The 24,343-nt window shown below is 37.9% G+C and overlaps 3 protein-coding genes across 3 annotated transcripts; 1 reads left to right on the plus strand and 2 right to left on the minus strand.

Moving 5' to 3' along the window:
* The first annotated feature begins 6,359 nt into the window (after window positions 1-6,359).
* On the plus strand, window positions 6,360-8,987 carry LOC311299019 (UDP-glucuronosyltransferase 2A3-like). Its single transcript, XM_084422400.1, has 2 exons — window positions 6,360-6,445; window positions 6,712-8,987. The coding sequence occupies exons 1-2, from the start codon at window positions 6,439-6,441 to the stop codon at window positions 8,307-8,309; spliced, it is 1,605 nt and encodes a 534-aa protein (XP_084278526.1). The 5' UTR covers window positions 6,360-6,438; the 3' UTR covers window positions 8,310-8,987.
* A 1,645-nt stretch (window positions 8,988-10,632) lies between these two features.
* cxcr2 (chemokine (C-X-C motif) receptor 2) lies at window positions 10,633-17,824 on the minus strand. Its single transcript, XM_084420471.1, has 3 exons — window positions 17,524-17,824; window positions 13,423-13,577; window positions 10,633-12,500 (listed from the first exon to the last, which is right to left on the minus strand). The coding sequence occupies exon 3, from the start codon at window positions 12,476-12,478 to the stop codon at window positions 11,456-11,458; it is 1,023 nt and encodes a 340-aa protein (XP_084276597.1). The 5' UTR covers window positions 12,479-12,500; window positions 13,423-13,577; window positions 17,524-17,824; the 3' UTR covers window positions 10,633-11,455.
* Window positions 17,825-18,887: 1,063 nt separating this feature from the next.
* cxcr1 (chemokine (C-X-C motif) receptor 1) lies at window positions 18,888-22,689 on the minus strand. The gene is made up of 2 exons (XM_084420585.1): window positions 22,389-22,689; window positions 18,888-21,694 (listed from the first exon to the last, which is right to left on the minus strand). The coding sequence occupies exons 1-2, from the start codon at window positions 22,396-22,398 to the stop codon at window positions 20,592-20,594; spliced, it is 1,113 nt and encodes a 370-aa protein (XP_084276711.1). The 5' UTR covers window positions 22,399-22,689; the 3' UTR covers window positions 18,888-20,591.
* Window positions 22,690-24,343: the final 1,654 nt, after the last annotated feature.

Consider the following 24,343-nt stretch of genomic DNA (forward strand, 5'->3'; position numbering starts at 1 on the left):
AGAGCCAGAGGTGTAAAGTCAGGTCAGAAAGTAAAAGTCCTGCCATATGTTTATTCCACGCATTAACTCAACCAGCTGATTTCACTGATTAGTTCTTTCTGTGCTAATTAGCAAATCCAGGTGATTGGAACAAAATACCGAGGAGGACTTTTACTTTCTGAACCTGGGGCACGTTCAAGTTCAAAACGGTGCGCAACGTTTTGCTACGGTTTCCGGGTTGAACGTCATGTTTCCTGTTAACGGCGTGCACCGGTGTGCAACGGGGTTTGAGATAAGTTTTCTCTTGTTTGGTGGGTGTGTCAGAACTGCAGTCCAATCAGCAGCAACATGTATATAAAGCACGCAGTATTAAAGTGAACTCGCAAAATGGGTTCAAGGAAAGTAATTTACAAATGTGTTCGATGCAGCTCGGTATACGCAACAACTGAGGATATTAGAAGACATGTTTGTCGAAAGTTTTATTGTAAAAAATATAGGATTTCAACATAATGATGTAGTTGTTTATATTTTTAGCTTCATTGCAAGTGTATTGGTATAGAAATAAACAATGGTAATTAAGTGCTTTTCCTAAAAATGAGAAAGAAAATACAGGGTATTAAAACAGTATGACCTACAAATAAAATAAGTATGTGAGGCTAAATAGATGTGTTTTAGTCTGAATTAGGTAAGATGTGTGCTTCCATTTCAGTTTCAGCAATCCCTTCACTCGATTGGGATGTTCTCTTTTGTTCTGGGCGGCAAGTGCAGTAACTGTAACATCAGGCATATTTTGTAGCATTAAACACATATTTATACCGACTTCATCAGGCTCCGAAAATTCTTCACAAAGAACACAAAGAATGGCCTTCTCAGCTGCCATAGTTGCAACTCTTGCGTCATCAGAACAGTGTGTTCAACGCATCACCGTTTCTGTTTAAAAAACGTTGTGCAACGTTTTGTCGGGGCTGAACGCAGCCCAGGACTTTACACCTCTAGTTTTTATATCACATGATTATTATTAAAGGAACATAGGGAATTCATTTATTTTTAAATCATGTCACTTGCCATTTCCCCAGTGCTTTATGCACACTTACAACTAACATGAAAAAAGAAAAAATAGAAAAAAAATATTTAGGTGTTTCTTCTCCAAATTTATGTTTAAAATGTGAAATATTTTAATTTGGCAATTGTTTTCAAGTGTCAACAAAAGAGCGTCTAGCTATGCCTGACCTGGCTCCTTATGTAGATACTGCACTACATAGCATTGGGTGCTGGCCATTTTTGTAGTTCTGTCCAGTTCCAAGTGTTTCAGTTTCTGAACTTGGAACAGCAATATATATATTATACTACTAATACAAATATCAGTATGCATTAGCAATCAGTTCTGCAATGCTTTGTGCTTTTTGGTTGGTTTGTGTGAATATAAAATGCCCCCCCAACCCCCCTAGCAAGATAATTTTTGGGACCTCTGTATTTATAAAACCCAATATTAATTGCAAAAACTGCACCTCTTCAGTGGCTAAATTAATTTCATAATGATCCTTTCTCTGTGAAGTCAAGCAGCAAAAGTTAAGTGATATTGTGCAAATACTAGGGTGATATCAGCTAAATTGGGCCACTTTTTGGTAAATCGTTTGGGACAATAATACAATACCATATATGCCTTTTCCATGTGTTTTTATGATTAATAATGACTGTTTTTGATAATTCTGTGTTGAAATTATGTAATAAAATATAATTATTTAGGCCCTACAGTTCTTGAAACATCAGCTGTGCCAACTTTTTTTGCATGAGCAGTTTCAGGTAAAATGGGCCAGTCAAACTGCAAAGGGAAATAGTAATTTATCATCAATTTTAATTTTAAAACACAATTGCTTATACAGCCACACATTTAAACTGCATTAAACAAACATATTCAAATGTGCAATTAAAAAAGTCCATTTTGGAACAGCATAGATCAGTGAACTGATGTCAGTGGTGTGTGTGTGTGTGGGGGGGGGACAACACATTTAGAACAAAATGTGCAAATTACAAAAATTCACATTCAAAATTGATAACTGATATGTGTGTCTGTGTGATGAAAACATTTTTCAAACACAGTATTTGCAAATGAAACCATCGTCATCACAGATACCATTCTCTTCACCACAGCTCTCATGAAACCAGGCAGAACATGGATCACATTTCACCCATTCCTCAGTAGCCTTAGGGTCATTTGGGTCACCATAGTGGGTGTTGCAGACTTTGCAAGGTGATTTGCTTCTCTTGCCCTGCTTTTTTCCCCTTTTGGTTGCTTGCCTTGCTGGCTTGCTTGGCCCATTTTGGGGTGAACTAATATGCAAGACTAGTCTTACATGTCACTGTTTATAACACAGAGCGTTCATCCTTTGCTGGGACGCTTAAAAAAATAAAATTCTCCAGGCACCACTACATCACTGAGCAAATCGGATTATCAAAAAATGTTTGCGTGTGTGTGTTGTCATGTAGCCCAGGTTATAGACTGATTGTCTTATATTGTAATGTTATAGGCCTACTGCATATTGAGAAAATTTAGATCGGTATTGTGCAACAATCGGGAGATGGACCATGGAGATAATGTACTAAAACGTTCTGTTCTTTACCCTGGAGATAATGTACTAAAACGTTCTGTTCTTTACCCTGGAGATAATGTACTAAAACGTTCTGTTCTTTACCCTGGAGATAATGTACTAAAACGTTCTGTTCTTTACCCTGGAGATAATGTACTAAAACGTTCTGTTCTTTGTCTGATTATTTCATGATATAATCAGTAATCAACTGAACTCTTATAACTCTTCACAATGTTTTTGATGATTCGAGATATTTTTGCTTATGTCAATAACAGAGGGTGAAAGGGGGGGCTTGCTTTACCAACTGAACCAATCATATTGATAGAAGGTGACATGTTAGTCACGCTGATCTTATTTTCATGTGTCTGTCTTTATCCTATAAAACCTGATGTATTCTTCTTTTTGGGTGAGATTCTCTGGAGAACTCTCCCGGCCGTGATTAAAGCATTTAAAAGACATTTGCTGAAGTCTGTCAGTTATTAATGCTGTGCAGCAAGTTAATTAGGGGAACAGGTTAGAGAAAGTTAATTATCACCCAGCCACCGTCGACCGTAGACGTTCGGGGGCGTCGATTGTAGACGAGACCCAGGTAGACTTAGGTCAGGTGACAAATAGAGAAAAATCTAGTGATATAGGCCTATAGACGCCCTGAGAGCGCCGATGAATACTAATGTAAATGTAGTGTTGCGTGCTTTCCTCTCAATAAAATAAAACCAGAACAAAAATGACAGTGGTGAGAAAGCGGCAATTAAGAAAGCATCTGATCATAGCGATGCATATTTGCACAAGCTCTGCAGTTCACCATCATGCCGACAGATGAGGTAATACATTTACACTTATGATAGTTTGATAAAGTAGCCTATATATTAGATACTATATAAGCATTTGTTTCATGTGTCATAGATTAGAATGGACGACAGGCTCTTGGGAGCACACGTAAATGACCTTGGTTTTCCCCTTAAAAATCAGTCTACAGGCTTCACACATTGACAATAAAAAATGTATCAATTCATGAAAAATCTTACATATAGCCCTTAAGCAGTGGCTAACTTTAGCCAGCTTTTCCTCTTCATTTTCTTGCAAGTGTCTTATCTTGCCTGCCAGGTGTCTGTACAGCATATTTTCCAGTAAAAGAAATGGACACAGTGATTGGATTCAATTATAAATTGGATTCAACGGAGAAGAGTGAAGTCAATTAGAAGCACTCACTTCCTGATGGCTGCGCAGACTCAAACTGAGCTTGACGACGTAGATGTAACGTGAGCAACCTGTCTGTCTGTCTTCTAGTAGCTGTGCCAAGAGAAATCTGTATCATTCCCTTCCGAAACTTGCAGAGACGGAGAGCGTGAGTAGGAGGTGTCCATGAGCTAGGAGCAGGAGCAACTTTTGCTAAGTATTCTGATTAATTATTTTGTCATTTTGCCTCCACGTCCCCCCGATTGCCCGTGAGCTTCTCCTCCTGTCCATACGGTAATTTCTCTACTGTGCGACAGAGAGTCGCGTGGTTATGACGCAATCGTTAGCCTATTTTAAAAAAAACTGCTTCTACGGGGCCATAACGTAAGATACAAGGTAATGGAGCCTTTTAAACATTTTTGTGTTTCTTTAGAAATAAATAATGGACAAATGGAGTCTTTAAACGCCTCAGATGTAAAGTTATTCGCTGTCAAATTGACGCCAAAATGAATGGGAGTCAATGGAATGCTAACAGCAGGTGATGGTCTGCTAATCAATGGCGGCGCCCGGGGAAGCTTCAGTGTTTTCTGAAACATTGGCCCCTTGATATTTTCAAAATCCTGCATAGACACTTTTACAGAAGTAGGCTACTTCCTGAAATTCTACCATAAGCATAGCCTAGTTCTTAAACGTTGCAGCCTCTATAACAGTGGTAAGGCCGGAAATCGTTAAGTGGGTGGACCTTGGTGAAATAGGGTGGACCTCTATTTTTTATCTTTTATATAAAAAAAAAAATATATATATATATATACAGACCCTTTCCAAAAAATTAGAATATCATGGAAAAGTTTATTTATTTCCATAATTCCATTCAAACCGTTAAACTTCCATAGATTATAGATTCAGGGCCCACAAATTAAAAGATTTTTTGTTTTTAGTATTTAGTTGTTTATTTGTACATAATTTGGGCTTCCAGCTCATAAAACCCACAAAAACAGGATTTCAAAAAATTTGAATATTACATGAAATCACACAGTAATTACACAGTAATACCATGGTCATTGAACCAGGTTTTTGGTTATTTTGGCAGTGTGGGCAGGTGCAAATCCTGCTGGAAAATGAAGGAAGCATGAAGTGCTCTGAAAATGTCCTGGTAGACGGCTGCGTTGACTCTGGATTTAATAAAGCACAGTGGACCAAAGTCCTCTTTTCTGATGAGAGCAAATTTTGCATCTCATTTGGAAACCAAGGTCCCAGAGTCTGGAGGAAGAATGGAGAGGCACACAATCCAAGATGCTTGAAGTCCAGTGTGAAGTTTCCACAGTCTGTGTTGGTCATCGGCTGGTGTTGGTCCACTGTGCTGTCCACTCAACGCAGCCGTCTACCAGGACATTTTCAGACCGCTTCATGCTTCCTTCATTTTCCAGCAGGATTTGCACCTGCCCACACTGCCAAAATAACCAAAAACCTGGTTCAATGACCAGTTCAATATCACTGTGTAATTACTGTGTGATTTCATGTAATATTCAAATTTTTTAAAATCCTGTTTTCGTGGGTTTTATGAGCTGGAAGCCTAAATTATGTACAAATAAACAACTAAATACTTGAAATCGTTTAAGTTGTGGCCTTGTGGGCCCTGAATCTATATAATCTATGGAAGTTTAACGTTTTGAACGGAATTATGGAAATAAATAAACTTTTCCATGATATTCTAATTTTTTGGAAAGGGTCTGTATTATGCTAACCCTAACTGTGCCACAACACCCCCCAACCCCATGTATAAATACACTTTAACATATTTTAAATATAATGGGTAACATAGAAATGGTGCAGAACCTTAAATAGGAGCAATTTTTCATAAACTTTGTTTTACTTTTGTCAAAATCCTTTAGCTTGTTTCTTTCCAATGGGCCTATTTAAACCTGGTCATTCGTGCATTTTTACTGATCTGACAGCTAGCCTATACATTTACACTGGGGAACCTCCTCAAAACGAATATAGCCTAAATCTAATCTTCAATTCCCGCGCGATATGCAAATTTAACTGAGTAAAATTTACATTTGTGGCTTCAACAACCAGATGCATTTTGTCCGGTTCCATCTGGAATAGGAAAAATGCACTCTCTTTCAGTCTTTTCACGATTGGATAGCTATCCGATCAGAGAAAACACGTGAAGTGACCAGGTTACGCATGAACGGAGTTTCCACACGCATCACAGTCATTTTGATGTGAGTGGAATGTTTAATAAGGACTCAGTATACTTAGTTGAATATCTCCAAAATGTATAGCATTGACTATAGTGTAGCCTACAGCAGAACAAACTGTAAGCTGTCAGTCAGTAACTGTCATGCGCAGTGGTCGCGCTAACGATTTATCAGAGCTGGTATTTTTAGAACTCTTAACTGAATAAAACAAGCTGTGTTATGACGAATGATTACCTCAAAATGTAGATCTGTATATGCAGATTTGAGGTGCTTTATCTGAATGAAATGATTACACCTCTTTCACTTTTGCTCATGGGTTGCCGACCCAACCAGCCCCTGATGGTTAGTCACTGATTAACTTACTTTGAGAATAAATGCCTCGTGCCTTTTAAAGCTTGTTGTATGAACCTTCACTTGTATACATATGTTGACAGACTGTGCTTGCAGTTGGGTGATATTTGCACTATTACACAGATTTTCCATTATACACAATGATGGGTGAGAATATGTTTTCTCTTGAAAAGATGCAGTCTCTCTTATTGTGATTCATGATTATATTGCTGTGTAATATTATTTAATATGCAATTAATTTCATAGTTTTATATGCTGAAATTTGCTCCTACATACAGTATTTCCTCTATAGATTCAGTTTCAATGGGTATAGTTTCTTTTTTTAAGTAAGAAAAAAAAAATGCTATTCTGTATCTCAACCATAATTATTTACATTTCATTTTGATCTTTTCTTTCCGTCCTTTGCGATACAGGTACTGGACAGGTTTCTCAGGTGCTTGGTCCAATCATGCTGCTAACCCTCCTTCTGACGACTGTTCCAGTTGTTCAGAGCGGGAAGGTTCTTGTCTGTCCTGTGGGTGGCAGTCACTGGGTCAACATGAACATCTTGGTTGAAGCACTTCATGCCAAAGGTCACAATGTTACAGTCATTCGGATAGAAGACAGCTGGCACATCAAAGAATTCTCACCTCACTACACATCGATCAATCTCAAGAGTGAAGGAGAATTTAGTGAAGAACTCCTCGAGACGTTTACATCCGGACTACTGGCAATTATGAGGGAGGATTCGATTTGGGCTCGCCTGAAGCTGGAGATAATTATGTGGAAAAGTTTTTTATGGATGGTTGAAGAAGAAAACAAGATAATAATCAACATGTTTGAAGACCAGCAGCTAATGCAGTCCTTAAAAGATGCCAAATATGATATGATTCTAACAGATCCAGCCATGTTTAAAGGTGTTATATTGGGTCATTATCTTAAACTGCCCATTGTCTACAATGTCCGTTGGACAGATTACAGTGAGGCTCATTTTGTAATAGCTCCTTCACCGCTTTCTTATGTTCCTGCTTCAATGGTGGAGTTATCAGACCGCATGAGTTTCTTGGAAAGAGTTGAGAATGTTGCGATGTACATCGTTCCAGAAATACTGCTAGCTATCCTGATTACTCCAGCTTATAATGCACTTTGTGAACGGTTCATTGGCCCAGGAACATCCTACTTTTCTTTACTTCAGGGTGCTGATCTGTGGCTCCATAGAGCTGATTTTATTTTTGAATTCCCGCGTCCCACTATGCCAAACGTTATCTACATTGGTGGTTTTCATTGCAAGCCATCGAAGCCTCTTCCACGAGACCTGGATGACTTTGTGCAGAGCTCTGGTGAGCATGGTGTCATCATCATGTCTCTGGGAACTCTCATTGGTCAGCTTCCTGATGATGTAGCTGAGGCAATTGCTGAAGCTTTTGCAGAACTTCCACAGAAGATCATTTGGAGGTACAAAGGAAAGAGACCATCTGCACTAGGGAACAATACCTTATTGATGGACTGGATACCTCAGAATGATCTTCTGGGTCATCCTAAGACCAGAGCCTTTGTGACACATGGAGGAACCAATGGAGTTCAAGAGGCCATCTACCACGGCGTGCCAATCATTGGACTTGGGCTGATTTTTGACCAGCCTTGTAATCTTGTAAAAATGAGAGTAAAGGGTGTAGCAAAGAACGTAGACTTTACCACAGTGGGTAAAGACTCCTTTCTTAAAACAGTTAAAGAGGTTCTTTATGAGCCCTCTTATCGGGAGAACATGCAGCGGCTCTCAAGGCTTCACAAGGACGTCCCGGTGAAGCCTCTGGACAACGCCATCTTCTGGATTGAGTTTGTTATGAGGCACAAAGGTGCCGCTCACTTGCAGACAGAGTCTCATAAAATGCCCTGGTACTCTTACCACTCTGTTGATGTCACACTGTTCCTGCTTTCTGCTGTGGCACTCATAATCCTGATCATATATATGGTTATCAAGTATTTCTGCTGCAGAATATTCATGAGAAAAACAAAAAACAAGCAACTGTAATGAGGATGAGGTCTTAGAATCCTTGCATTACTTTCCTGCTTTCCTGTTTGTCTAAAAATACAATGAAATCATCTATCTCAGCTAATCTCCAGATGAATACTTGGGGAAATATATTTGGGAAATAATACATATTTTACTACCTGCTCATTTAGCTGTGCATTCTTTACGGTATGTCATACCTTTTCTTTCCCAAAAAGCATTTTTAGGAAATGGAAAACAACAAACACCTTTCATTACTTGACCTAGTTTCTGTAAAGCTGCTTTGAAACGATGTGTATTGGGAAAAGCGGTATACAGATACATGTGAATAGAATTGAATAGTCGTATTCTGAATGACACAAGCAGTATTGACATTTCCACCTTTGATTATGATTATGCTCAAGAGCACAGTGATGGATATCTCTAGTTTATGATTCACATCTATGACCTTTGTGTTAGCAGCCCAGATTTTTACATGCCCTACAGCAGCCTTTTCTAAGTATAGCACTTGTTTTGTCAGTCTCAACTTGACACAGTTAAAATGTCGTAAAAAAAAAGAAAAAAGAATGACACTCTCTACTGTTTATATATTCATTGCAGTATGTGTTACATGAATTTAAAATTATTAAACATATTAATATGTGGTTCAGGCAATATGTGCATACTCTGATTGTCTTCACTGTAATAAAATTAAACATGACATAGAAACACAACCCTGTCTCTTTTTGTTAAATGTCAGTTTTAATGACCAATAATTATAGTGATTATAAAAGTAAAAAGAAGATATAATAAGAAATAAAAGCACACAATTCAGTCAAATACATCGCTCTAGAAGGCTACAATAGCCTAAAAATATCTAAAGTTATGAAACTTCACTTTGCCCCCTCAAAAGCAATTTTGCCAGGGAACAAATGATAGGAAAGGCTGCTACGCTGACGAGTCTGCCTATAGACAGGAGGTTAAAGAGCTGGCTGTCCGGTGCAGTCACAACAACCTGGAGCTGAACACTCTCAAAACAGTGGAGATGATTGTGGACTTTATGGAGAAACACCATAATGGACAGCACTGGTGAAGCAGTGGAGTCATTCAGGTTCCTTTGGCATTACCATCTCTCAGGACCGGAAGTGGGACACTCCATTTTGAAAAGGCCCAGTAGAGGTCGTATTTCCTTCGCCAGCTGAGGAGGTTAGACCTGCCACAGGAGCTGCTCCTGCAGTTCTGCAGTCATTCAGTCTGTCCTCTGCACTTCTGTAACTGTCTGGGTCGACTCGGCTACCAGATCAGACCTGAGAAGACTACTTCCCACTCTCCAAGAACCGCTCTCATCCAGAGTGAACAAAAGAGCTGTCAAAATCACTCCTGATCCCTCACATCCAAGCAGCTTCATCTATCTTTGACATGCCCTAAAGCAGCCTTTTCTAGTAGGCTACAAGTATATCACCCCCCATGTGAACATGTGCAATACAGAACACTACTTACATGTTTTTTTTTTTTTTACATTAGCACACCATACTTCTTATTTACATTCTCTTACATTTGTATATAACATATCTATTGTCTATATTGTGTATTTGTTATATTCTATTTTATCATTATGACTATCATGACTATCACTATCATAGGGTAAAACGAAAAATAGACATTTATATCTACTGCAGTTGTTCTTGTGTCTTATGTTTACCCAGCCACCCTCTTTCAGTTTATTTTTATACGCTGTATTCAATGGAAAGAAAATAAGAGTGAAGCCACATCCTGTACCTTTCTGAAAACAATATACTGTATGTGTTTACCACATTATTAGTTCATCAACATACTTTGTCATATGTTACATAGTTTTTGATTAAAGTTATTTTCGATTTTACTATTATTATTATTATTATTATTATTATTAGTGCGGAATATATCAATGTTCCAAGGCAGTGGTTTTAAACAAATGATCTTTCTTGTCTTAATTCACACGCAATGATAACAGGTGTAATGCGGATAAAGATTATATGTGATACAGCATTAAGAATTTGGATTGTGTTTCGAAAGTTTTTTTTCCTGTTTCCATTTCTCAAGACTTTATTTATGCAAACCACATAAGGATGACGTGTCACATGTGTCATTTTATCATGGTTAACACTTAGTCGACATAGTCATAAAAATAATAAAATCTTAATAACTGTATTTTAGTGGCATACAGAAAGTAGTATAACTTTTTTTGTATGTCAGTTTGTGTGTGCGTGATGTTTTAAGGGTTGCGACCTGTGAAGGAAGAAAACAGGTTGCTTCACTTCTCTCTGTTTTGTTGTCGAGGGGAAGTGGAGACATTAGTGAAATCATGTCATTGCATGACTCAGAGCAGACTGATTTCTCAACAGAGTTTAATGTAGAAGTGTAAGAACTTTATTTTTACTAAAACAACTTTATTTACAGCTGTGAAGCAGAATCAGCACAGTTATTTGCTTTTTACATTATAAGAGCAAGAAGAAAGATAACATGCCCTGAAACAAGCAACAACAACAACAAAAAAGAACACACTATATTCAAACATTATTTTTTTTTAAAGAAATGATTACTTTTATTCAGCATGGACACATTAAATTGTACTTCAAATATTTACAGTGTACTGTTTTAACTGTGTTTTTGATCAAATAAACGCAGCCTTGGTGAGCATAAGAGGCTTTTGTCAAAAACATTTAAAAAAAAAATCGTAAAACTGACCCAACACCGGTAAAAATACAGATGAAAAAATATACACAAAAAACGATCTCTGTTTTCATGGGTTATTCTGTTCTGACAGAATCTGAAACCTCTGCAAAGTGTTTTTCACAGATCATTTTTGATATGAACCCACAGAGTTAAAAGCACAAGCGTGGCATGTCACCTCAAGCCAAAGAAAAAACTTTTATGATCATCATCACAGGATTCACAAACAAGGTGTAAGTCTATACCTTGTAAATGAAGCTGCTATACTTAAAAAAAAAAAAGAATTTAGTTTACATGGAAGCAAAAGACCAGTGTACTGGTCTGTCTTTTTTTTTTACTCACTCCTTTGATGTTGCAAAAATCTGTATCTTTATAACAAGGACAAGTAAATAATGACCACATTTACATTTTTGTCTACACTGTTTCTTTAACAGAAGCAAAAAGCTTTTGTACCCTCATAAGAGAACAGCGGTTGACTACAGTGTGACTGACGTGTGCCTTGTGCTCCCAGAGCTATGAACAGATCCCACTCGATATTTCGACAGCACGCTTCTCCCCAACAGGCCTTTCTTAAAGAGAGAAGTCAGGAGCTGGTTGCGGAATTTCTTCCCAATGAAGGCGTACAAGATGGGGTTGATCGCACAGTGGGCGAAAGCTATGGCCTGCGTGACATATAAGGCCACGTCTAAGTCGTACCTCAGGTTGCACGTTTCCGTGATTCTGCCGGCTCGCATCAGGTTGTCTAAGAGCTCTGTGATGTTCTTGGGCAACCAGCAGAAGATAAAAGCCAGAACGACGCTCAAGATGACCCGCATGGCCTTGTGCTTTTGGCTGTTGCGCGTGCGGCAGAGCGTGCATATGGTGAAACCGTAGCAGAACAGCATCACGGCAAGCGGGAGGAAGAATCCCAAAGTGTGGTGGAGAATCCGTAGGCTCATCCTCCAGTTTTCCATGCTTTCCGCCGTCACATTGTCATGACATATGTAATCCCCATAGGGCGCGATGACATCGCGATTCAACACAACGGGAATGGACAAGAAAATGGCGCACAGCCACACCAACGCGCACACTATGCCAACCAGATGGCGTTTTTGGTTGATGAATTGGGTTGCTTTCACGATGGCCAGGTAGCGGTCAACACTAATGCATGCCAGCAGGAAGACGCAGCAGTAAAATGTGACTTCCTGTATGCCCGATAGCAGTTTGCACATAATGGTGCCAAACATCCATTCGCCGGCGTGAAGGAATGCGGCCCAGAACGGGAGGGTCAAAGAAAAGAGCAGGTCGGCTATGGCCAGGTGCATCAGGTAAACGTCAGTAGACGTCCTGCGGTTCTCCATGCAAAACACCACGAATATCACCACGGTGTTGCCCAGCAAGCTCAGGCAGAAGACGATGATGTAGACTAGGACCAAAGGCGTGCTGTTCAGATGTTGAAAGATGTCCGGGCAGGGAGGCATCAATAAAGGGTATTGGTAATCTGTAGTAACTTCTTCCATGTTTAAGGAGTTTGGCTGCCAACTGCAAGGGGACGAAAAGTTCATCAGGACCAGCATTTTCAGATTGAGAAATGTGCAAAATATGATTCACTACCAATCAAATGTTATACTGATATTAAAAGATATACTGTACAGTATGTGTGAATCACTGTATGTCATTTATTAAATACTGTTCATTTTTAACGGTTCAAACTAAACAGTTCTCATATGCACTAGCCGAATTAAGCTTGTCAAGAAACTATTATTGAACAAACCCGAATCAACACGATACTGACTCGAGCTGAATAATGACACTATTATGTTCTGAAGAGCTGCTTTATAGTTGAATTGAGTTTGCTTCATGACTAATGGACTACAGACCTTTTTCACAGCAGCGCTATCTTTTATTTTGAACGGGAATGAAAGCGAGGCTGTGTGGGATAGACATGCAGCTCTTCAATGGGTTGTACTGTTAATGTGTTTTTGGATCGTTCTGCTTACAAAACATTGCAAAAATGTCTTTCCAAGAAATTTCTGTAGCCAAAAAACTCTAGACAACGTGAGCATTGGATTATTATAAGTGATCTTGGAGCTTTATACAGGTTTTTATTTCTATCACTCACAGCCTTGCTCTGAATAAGGTCTATTGTCTTTTAGCGCTGCTTTACAGCTGAAACTGTGAAATTTCATTATCGAAGATCTTCACAACATTAACTGTTATTTTTGAAACAAAAATTTCTTTGAAACAATCTGTATTGTATAAAGTGCAATATAAATCAATTTTGACTTGACTAATTATTCTTATAACAAGGAGTAGATGTCTAAACTTTTGACTGTTGTATTGTAATACTTAAATGCATAAATCTAAAAGTATACTTCGACAATTCAAAGGAAATATTTCACAGTAAGTCATACTGACACATCCAAAAGCTGAACAAACACTTAATATTTTTTAATTCTCTTACCGTTTTATCTTCTGTGATATTACTGAGATTTTCAGGGCTGAGTTTAGGGATCATTCAGTGGAAATTTTCCGATACTTACTGACTGATTTCTCACAGTTTTCTGAGAATGACAGGTTTGATAACAACTGATTATTACTACCACGTCCCTTTCCTTCCTGCATGAATAATCAAAAAAAAATCAAAAAAAAAAAAAATAGAGCAGATATTATCAGTACCACAGTTTCACAAGAGAGACAACTAAAACCAGCTTAAAACCTGCTCAGGTATTAGCAATTAGTGATACACATTAGTTCATGTTGACTCTGGCTTGCTTTTGTGTGATGTAAAAAAAACACAATACACACATGTGTCCATAAAGTAGTGACCGCGACTCCATGCCAGCTCTGCCCACAACGACATCTCATTGGTTCAAAATCACACATAGCTGTACAGTGGTTCAGACATGTGTACAAACTGCACTTTAGGTTAGCTTCAGGATAGGAACTAACCATAAATGTAGCTTTGAAAAGACACAAACCCCTGTGTTGTACCAAAGACTTATTTTTTATGATTTTTATTTAGAACAAAATATAATTGCATACAAGAGTAGGGTGAATTGCCCTAATGTGGGAAATGTTTTGCACTTTAGACTTTTGTGACATATTGCGATGTGTAACCAAAACATTAAATCCACGCCCAATACCATTTTAAAAAACCCAGGATGTGTCCTAATCAAATCAAAAGAGAAAATTCAGATAACCCATTCATAAGAGAAATTATAGACATATTAGTGCTCTTATTGCAAGTCGTCTGAGACAATCTGCAGCTTCCTAATGTGGGACAGTTGTGTCCCCATTAAAAATCTATGATAAAAGACCAAAAATCACATTGATACATGTAGAATAGTAAAATCTTATTTTATTTTAGATTCTCTCTTAAATCTCAGTTAGTAATTCTCTTGGTTATGGATGGATGAAACATGGATAACTGAACATCATCAGACCGATAATACAATATTATCTAGTTCAGTTTACTTAACAACAAACACAGCTTGAACAAACTTTAATTCATAAACGTGCCGTTAACCTTTAAAAATCTGCATTAACAGTATTCTAATATTGCATTACAAGACTAAAACCATGTAAATAACCATGTTTGTCCCACAAACCATGCCCCACCACACATTTTTGACTCATTGAAGTACTGTCCCACATTAGGCTGATCATGCTGTCCCGGATTTAGAAACCACATTTCCTAATGTGGGACACTAGGAAATTTGATAAAAATATAAAATATATAGTTTATACAGACAAAGGTACACAATTTTTTGATGGACAAACATTTCATAAGCATATTAGGCTAAAAAGTAGCAGGATTGCTTTGTTTAAAATGTATTTAACCATTTGTCTTTCGTCTTTTGTCACACTTAAATCACACTCTTGACATAGGCCATTATACCACAGGGGTAGAATTGCATAATCTGTTCAACTGAGGAGGTGAGCGATTTTACCAGAGATGGCCAGCATCATGAGGAGATGACTTGAATATTTTTTTGTCAAAAAATGACTTAGGCAATTATTTTAGGAAGGTGAAGACATGCAATATGGCTGAATAAGTCTTCTTGAATAAGTCCGCCTTCTTCAGAAAAAAACAGCCAATCGCCAATTGGGAAAGTCACACCTTGCGTCCATACTATCCATCCTAAACAATACATGAGATTCAAATAAGTGTGTCCCAAAGCATAGTATGTTAAAAGAGTAAGCCAGAAGTCCCCGGATGGTCTACTATTTCCGATGTATTACTCTAAAAAATGCTGGGTTGTTTTAACCCAATGTTGGGTCAAATATGGACTAACCCAACGTTGGGTTAAAAATGCAATTTACAAATCGACAAACCCAGCCGTTGGGTTACATTTTTAATGTAACCAATGCAATGTGTCCATTTTTTAATTGCATTTTTGTCCATTTTTGATTTTGTCCAAAATGCAATTTGTCCATTTTTAAACTGCATTTTTTAACCCAACGTTGGGTTAGTCCATATTTGACCCAACATTGGGTTAAAACAACCCAGCATTTTTTAGAGTGGTGCACACTCTAAAGGCTAATATTGCGCACAACGCATTGCGGTCATGCAAAACATGGTGGATTTGCACGACTGACGGTGAGAGGTTCAGATAAAGGTTTGAGTGACTAATCAAAGTTTAACCTGCTAAAAAAATATTGATTTAATGTTATCCATGTTATATTTCATCTGTAATAACAATGTGGACTTTTATAAAGATCCCTTTGGCCATTAACTTTTAAATGCATCATTATGCATTAATATGAGGAGAGTCTCCACACGAAAGACCCGCGGACATGTGGAACATGCTTATGCATTTCTCTCTGATACGGTAGGAAATGAAATGAAATGTGGAGGATTTTATCCTTGACAAGATGATTGACAGGCTAGTTTACTGTGACAGGATGCGACAGAGAGCAACTGTTAAAGACGCAGTTGTGACGTGATAGTATGTCACAAAGCTTCTGCTACACACTCAATAGTATGTACTTTTTCTTCACAAAAAGAGTACATATTTTTAGGGTGTAGTATAAGTAGGCGAACTGAGACGCAGCAATGCAGCTGCCCTTATAAGCTTGATTGCTGTCACTGGCTGCGTCCGAAATCACATAGCCTACTCTCTTGAGTACCCAGCTAGCAAAAAGTTGTCTATTAGAGTTGAATAGACGTAAATCTTCAACGTCTAATTACGACTTTTCAATGTTGAAAACAGGTCGATCTTCAACGTCTTGACAGTAGGGGTTCAATCTTCAGCTGGCTGGCAAGAGCCGCCACTGGCATGTCACGTGACCTGTCAGTGGCTGGTTGGCATACAGTCTGATTCTGGCATTTCACGTGACCTGTCACTGGCTGGTTGGCGTCTGCCAGTCTGATTCTGGCATATCACATGACCTGTCAGTGGCTGGTTGGCGTCTGCCAGTCTGATTCTGGAATTCCACGTGACCTGTCAGTGGCTGGTTGGCGTCTGCCAGTCTGATTCTGGCATATCACGTGACCTGTCAGTGGCTTGTTGGCATACAGTCTGATTCTGGCATATCACGTGACCTGTCAGTGGCTGGTTGGCATACAGTCTGATTCTGGCATTTCATGTACATTGTTTTCGTCCATTTTAACTGGTTTAATTGGGATAAAGTTCTCTAAAACATCACTAATACTAAATTATAGATACATGAGATTCCATTCATAAAAAGAAAACAATGTATTTCCTTACAGCGACAGTGTCAGACAACGCGTTATACACGCAGTTCAACCGCGGCTGACTGGATTGAGCGCCCAGCAAAGCGTCAGTAAGCAACCAGTCTGATCAGGTCCATTTTAACTGGTTTAATTGGGATAAAATTCTCTAAAACATCACTAATACTACATAACAGATGCATGAGATTCCATTCATAAAAAGAAAACAATGTATTTCTTTACAGCGACAGTGTCAGACAACGCGTTATACACGCAGTTCAGCCGCGGCTGACTGGATTGAGCATCCGGTAAAGCGTCATAAGCAACCAGTCTGAATTCTCTAAAATGCCAATCATGCAAAAGAACATAATCATATCAACAGATGCATAATACACGAGCTAGAGAGGGAGGAACACAAAACAGCTAAACTGGCAAAAATCAATGGTTTCTGAAACTTGCAAAAGGCAGGTCACGTGATATACCAGAATCAGACTGGCAGCTGCCAGTCTGCCACTGACGGTCACGTGACATGCCAGCTGAAGATTGAACCCCCACTCCGTCTTGATGTAAAACTCTTTACATTTATTTGAGATAATAATGAACATGGTTTGGTAGTTTGTTTTTCTCTGTTATTTTAGCATTTAACAGACTTATCCTGTCTTAGATTATCAGTTGAAAACATGTGGTCAAACAGTCCGTCCGAAACTACTTAGTTGAAATCACATCATAAACCACGCTCACCCATATTTCAATGTTGAAAGACGGTAATTGTTTACTGAGTAGGTACTTATTTTGAATAAGTAATTACTTTGCGACCACTAAAAAAGTACATTCTTTATATGTAATCTGTATGTATATTCGCCATGTTGTCATTATCACGTGACCTACCAACATCAGTTGCGTCGTTTCACTGCCATTCATGAATCCTCTCCCGTGGCCTCATGGGATAGTAAAGTGTCCATCGCATGCACACTTCAGAATCTCGCTGGAAGAAGTAGGTCATCCGGGTACGTTTTGCCTTCGATGAGTAGCCTATTGTGAATTCAGACTTCTTTTGTCAGATTTCAGTGGTGATTTCAAATATGACATTTAATCGTAAGCTTAGTGGATAGCTTTCGTGAATTTGATGTTTCCCCAGTCAGAGAGATAGGAGCTGTACTTGCACGACTGAATGATGGCTGCCGAGCGAAATTACTTGCCTTTAAGGGAATTTGGTTGTACCCTTTTAGAGAAGTGAAATTATTTCTTTGGGATGTAACAAATCATAGCAGTTGCTACAGTGATTATGGCCATTCACTACTAAAATTGACGCTTTCTAATCGGAGCAGGGTTATTGAAACAATGATAAAACTATGATAAAATAAAATAACATTTAATAACCAAAACTTAAAATAAATTAACCAGAATGGAGGCACGTTTCCATAGTCAGCATTTTCACACGGTTGAATGTTTTTTCTTTTTACGAGAAGACGTCCCACAGCGGGCGATATGGTTTGTGATAAAATAAAGGCTTATTGATTCTGAAAATGATTTCAAGTTTATATAGTAAAGTGATTTTCAACCAGAGCGTCAGCAAACTTCCAAATGGGCCTCAAGATGATTTAAAATGATTTTTAAAAAAGAGAAAAGACCATATTTCTTATTTTAATTTACCCCTTCAACATCTGTTTGTTTCCTATGAAGAAACGGTTCACACAGTCTTGGAAAACCTGGATATACTGTATGTGGAAGTGTGATTTAGACCTGGAAAAGTAATATAAATTAATAAAAAATTAAAAAGCCATCAGAATTTTTTATAATAAATATACATTGCACTATATGCCAAGCTCTTAAAAAAAAAAAAAAAAATCATTGTAAATTATGAATAATTGGAAGAGTCATGTAAATTCATTGGTTAAAAATATTGGGAGCCCTGAAGAACATTCAGCTCTTTAAGTTTTTGAAATCCTGAAATGCAATTCTTTTAATTATAATTATTTTAGTTAGCCTATTTTGACTTCAGCTTTTAAAAACTGAAAAAAAAATTAAATAATAAAAACGAAACTGTAACCAACAAAACAAAAAAAGTCACATGTTTGAACATTTAAAATGTCACATGACACAAAACACAGAAGTGGCCTCAACAGCCACTTTTGGGACATTATCTCAAAATAAACCCCTAATTAAGTGTGTACTGATCGCCCTTTCTGAGTTTATTGTGCAACATGATCGGGCTGACGGTCTATTAAAGGGAAATGAGAGTGTTCATAGCATTTTTATTTTTTAGAGCATTTTTATTTTTTAAACGTACAAAATGAGCATAAAAACAAACATACAGTATATCCATTTTAAGTCCTGGAGAGCTTTTGTTATTATTGCATTCATTTAAGGCTGATTGACCATCGCACCATAAACACTTCATAAATACAATAATATAATATAATGCCCCTCCAGAATGCCCTGAATGAAATGAAGAATACTGTAAAATTAATGGAGGAAAAAAAGTACATTATGCATTATGAAAAGAATACTGCATTTTGATCAAGTGCATTTTAGACTATAATCTCATAAATAAAAAGCATCTAGCTTACTGACCAAACCAGCTGCCTTGAGCAAAACATGACTATGAAAAGCTTTTGCGTCATGTGTTGTAAGCAATTTCGCCAACATCAACCATTATGCAATAGCATGTGTTTGTTTACTGGCAAGTCAAGTCAAAAGAGTTCATCACCATTAAGTCTTTATGATATTATGCTTTCTCAGGTGGCTTGGGTCCATCCTTCAATGTAAGTCAATGGGTTTCTTCACTTGCGTTATCATCGTCCAGGCAGTTTAGCACTTCCGGTCCCATCGTCCCAAAGTCAAATAGTTTTTTTTGAATGGGTTTTTAGTTAAAAGCCTGAAATAAGGCCTGTGGTGAACACAAGCTCAAGATGTTTTCACGTTTCAATGTTTGACACAAAATACATCAGTAAAAGTCAACTTGTGATTTTTTTCCAAACCCGTAAAACTTTTGTTCATCTTTCGTTCATCAACCCGTAAGACTTTCTTCAATCTTCAGATTGAATTTAGGCTTTTATTCACATATAAACATTCATCAACTCACACATCAGTTGTGGTAGATGGAAGCTCAAGCATGTTCGCTTGACGTGCGAGAACCAATGAGGTTCATTCTCGTGTTACGCAGCACGTTTGAGCTTCAGCAAGAACCAATGAGCTTCATTCTTGCATCAAGCAGGTTCGGTTAAGTTTCTGTTTCTGTTAGCTGATCAATGTTTATATGTGAATAATAGTCTAAATTAAATCTGTTCATCATATAAAGCGATCTAGTCTCCTTAAGCGTAACCTTAAAGAGTTGTCGGAAGCTTAATGGTGGTGGCGTTTAAGTCATGTGACCATAGTGTAGTTCATTTATAGCCTAACTTTAGCTTTTCACTTCTGCTGATTGTATTTGTGTTTCAGAATTCATAAAAGTTGAGTTAATTTGTGAAGATTTCCATGATGAACAAAGGGTGGATGAATCCTAAATGTTGTTGGCCACAAAGCTTATTTTCTGTAATCATCCAACAGCCCAAAGGAAAAAAATCCTATTGGGTTTTTGTCTACAAAAATGTCACCACTTCTATTCTCACCCGATCATGGATTTTGCTCTTTCTGACCAATAGATGGAGCCAATGCAACATGGCAATTAGTCTCTAGAAGCGAGGTCTCCAATCCTGCTCCTGGAGGGACACTTTCCTGCAGAGTTTAGTTCCAACACAATTACCTGGAAGTTTCTAGTAGTCCTGAAGACTTGAAGTAGTCCTGATTATCTGGTTCAGATATTTTGAATTAGAGCTAAAGCTACACTTTGACGGAAAGTAGCCCTTCAGGAACATAATAGGAACAACAGCGTTGTTGTATTTCAAGCAAACATGGAAAGGTGCACTAAGTGTCTTGCAATTCACATACATTGATGTCCATGGCCTGGCAGTAGCTCACAAGAAGCTGGAAGTGACTTCTGAGGTCAGAGAGGAGGAAGACCTACTAGATCTAGATCTAGAGACGGAGATCCGGTCCAGAAGTCCATTTCTATAGAGCAACTGCAGAAGCCTTCTTCTGAACTTCTCTCCCACAAAGGCGTACAGCACTGGGTTCACGCAGCAATGCAGAAGCCCAAAGTTTTGAGTTGCGAACATGGCGATGTCCATCGATGTCCGTGCGAAACAGCTGAAGTGAACCACTTTGGCCCTCATGAGGGTGTCAACCATCATGGAAACATGGAAGGGGGTCCAGCACAGAAGAAAAACCACGACCACGGCTACGATCACCTTCATGGCCTTGTGCTTCTGGAAACCACGTGTACGCAAGAGCCGCGCCACTGTCACGCTGTAGCAGATCAGCATGACCACCAGAGGGAGAAGGAAGCCCAGCAGATGCCTCATGATACGTGTGGCCAGTCGCCACTCGTCGGCGTGGTCCGTCTCGAAGCGTTCTGCACAAATAATCTTCTCGGAATGTTTGTCTTGAAATGCCTCATAGTACAATGATGGCAAGGACAGCACAAAGCCCAAAATCCACACCAATACACAGGCGACTCCGCTGCACAGTCTCCTCTGAGCCTTCCTGGACTCCATAGCCCGTACGATGACCAAGTAACGGTCCACACTGATGCACACCAAAAACAAGATGCTGGTGTAGAAGTTCACTTCCTTCACCAGGTTAACCATCTTGCATAAAACATCACCAAACACCCAACCTTCGATCACGGAAACCGCCGTAAAGGGCAGAACGAGAGCCAGTAACGTGTCGGCCAGCATCAGATTGAATAGGTAAACATCTGAAGCAGAAAGCGAGCGTCTATTAGAGCCGATGACCCAGCCTACGATCAGATTCCCGGGAATAGCCAACAGAAAGATGAGCACGTAGAAGACACAGAATGAAATGTTGATGGCATCCGTCATATTGATGGAGGAGCAGAGCAGCGTTTTCTCATCCAAAACAAATTCAGTGTCGTTCTGGTATTCTGTATAGTTGAACTCTTCATTGTAGAATTCACTGAAGTACTCGATAGTCCCCATTCGATAAGAGGTGTTCAGATCTGTAGAGAAGAACAAATAGAGAAGCGATGTATTATTAATAATTTCAAAATAAATAAATAAAAAATTCCGGCAAGAAATACAGTTTAGTAGCTTAACTCAAAAAATTTTCAAACATTCATAATTTTTTTTCTTCATAAGTTTTTATTAATTAAATTCACTCTAAAAGATTTTTATTATTACTATTATTTCTTATGTCAAAAAAAGAAGAAAAAAAAGACATGAACAAACAAACTATCAAAAAAATAAATAAATATATATATATATATATATATATATATTTATTTATTTATTTGATATTCTAACTGAGATTTTTTGGTGGGCAGTTGACATTTAAAATGTTTTTCTGCAATGTGACATGCCATCTTAAACTATTTTACTGTTATTATTAAAACGTGTACTATTTAAAATGTATATTAGCTCATTTTAATTGAAGGTTTACATGGAAATATACTAGTACAATTTATTTTTCACACGGCAGGACTATTTAAAATGAATGAATGATGGCAAAAGATGATTAAACATTTTTAGGGAAAGCTGAAATGGTCCCTTAGGCCTATACATTAATATAAATTTGAATGTACAATCTGTTTTTAAATAAACATTTTAAGTGTCAACGACTTAAAAGCGTTTGATAATCAGATTTCCAAACGACTGACTTCTAAATTAATGATACAATTAAGATATGGGACTTACCAGTCATCATAACTTCTTTTGTACGTGCTGTACGTGAGAATCCACGGGATACGATGTTAGACTTGTGTGCTGAAGGTTCCTTTATACTCTTTGAAGGGATGTTGATATATCCTGTTTGCCTAAGTCCTAAAAGTTACCTAAAGTGCACCATCTCAACTAAGATGCTCCGATTCTTCTCAAAAAACGTATTCACGGTACTCATGACATATCTGGAATAATCTTTCCCCCTTTCACAGGAGACAAGCAGATCTCACATTAATGACTCCAATATCTGAATGGGATGCAGAAGATTTGGATGTTTGGTGATGTTGCTTTTATGCAGCAACAAGAAAGCAGAAGATAAGAGATGTATGCTGGGGGAATTTGAGACATTCGAATGGTCACAAGATCCTCACTTGTGATCCTCAATCAGACATAAACATGATCAAAACACCAAAAGTGAAACTAAGAATCATGTGGACTAAAATCATAATATTTATGATACATAGTCATGAGGCCATTTAATAAGAATTCTGAAACCCAGTTTTAAATCATTATTTTGGTTGTGAATATTAATGGGTTTCTTTCTACATATACATGACAGTCTTAAAATTGTTATATTTAAATAACAGTCATAAAATATATTCTGTGATGCACAAAAAATGATGAGACATTTTTAAGACTAAATCTAACTAGGAAATCCAACACATTTAAACTAATGAATAATTTCATTATTTGTTACATATTGTGTGACTGTAAAAAGACAAGAGTATAACATTTTTGAATTTTAAATGAATCACTAGAATGTTATTTGATACAATGACAAGGATTTATCTGATCAAAGAACACCATAAACATGATTTAGAAAAACCTAAAATACGTAATATGGAAGTGATTGTTCAACATTGGAGGAAAGACGCGTCACATGTGAAGAGATGTGAGGCCACAAATCATCACTTACCAACATTTATCAAGGAAATTGAGCAACTCCGTCCCACTGTCCTGAAGACGCTGTAAACAAGTGTTTCTCACATGAGAAGCGGCCAATTTAATTTCATTAGCTATTTTTAAAAGTAACCATAATCTGGAGATATCCTGGACATTTGTTTTTTTTTTTTTTTTTTTTTACATCTTTGGACCTTCATTTATGAATACTGATGTGGTGTGTAAACAAACATGCAGAACAATCCTTTCAGGTGTAAATGATAAAATATCTGTTTTTTATATTTTGAGGTGTAAGAGAGGCTAGCTAGTAAGTGCGAGTAAACCACACTCCTCTGGCCTCAGGAGGCGCACTATTTTATTAGAAACTGTGGTCTTTAGTGCCCTTGTTAGTCTGTCCACATCCCATGCCGGTGACGCTGGTTTGAACCTCAAAGAAGTGCAAGTAGATCCAGAGGGGTTACACTGGTGCCGTGACCCGGATGGGAGTGAGGTATATTTAAAATCATTGAAAGCACAGATCTTGTAGTGACAATGCAAGAGTCCAGCTCTCTGTAAAGTCTCCTCCAGCACATCCCAAAGACTTTCAATGAATTTAAGGTCTGGACTCAAAGGTGCCGATTCATGTGTGAAAATGATCCTTCATGCTCCTCCCAACCATTCTTTCACAATTTGAGCCTTATGACTCTTGAAATTGTCATCCTGGAATATGGCCATGATGTGTCTTCCTACATGGTTGTTTAAGAAATGAAAAGCTACACACTCCATCAATTAGGGTTAGAAGAACTGTTGCCAAACATATAGCATGATACATAATAATCACGGCAATAATGATTCAATTTTCACATTTATGTTCTGTTTATTTTGAGTTTGTATTGGTTAGTCACACGTGTTTCTTTGGTTAGATTCCCGCCACTAATCTGTTTCCTTGGTTACCGTCATTCATGTGTTGAATGTGTATCAGATGTGTATTGTCATTACATTACCTCGTTTGCATTTAGTACTCAAGTTTCCCGGTCACCGGTATGTTAAGT

Source organism: Rutilus rutilus (genome assembly GCF_951802725.1).
Source record: "Rutilus rutilus genome assembly, chromosome: 10".
NCBI classification, from domain to species: Eukaryota; Metazoa; Chordata; class Actinopteri; order Cypriniformes; family Leuciscidae; genus Rutilus; species Rutilus rutilus.

Excerpts from the sequence above, each read along its gene's own strand:
- cxcr2 (XM_084420471.1), bottom strand. The coding sequence starts at position 12,478 with ATGGAAGAAGTTACTACAGATTACCAATACCCTTTATTGATGCCTCCC.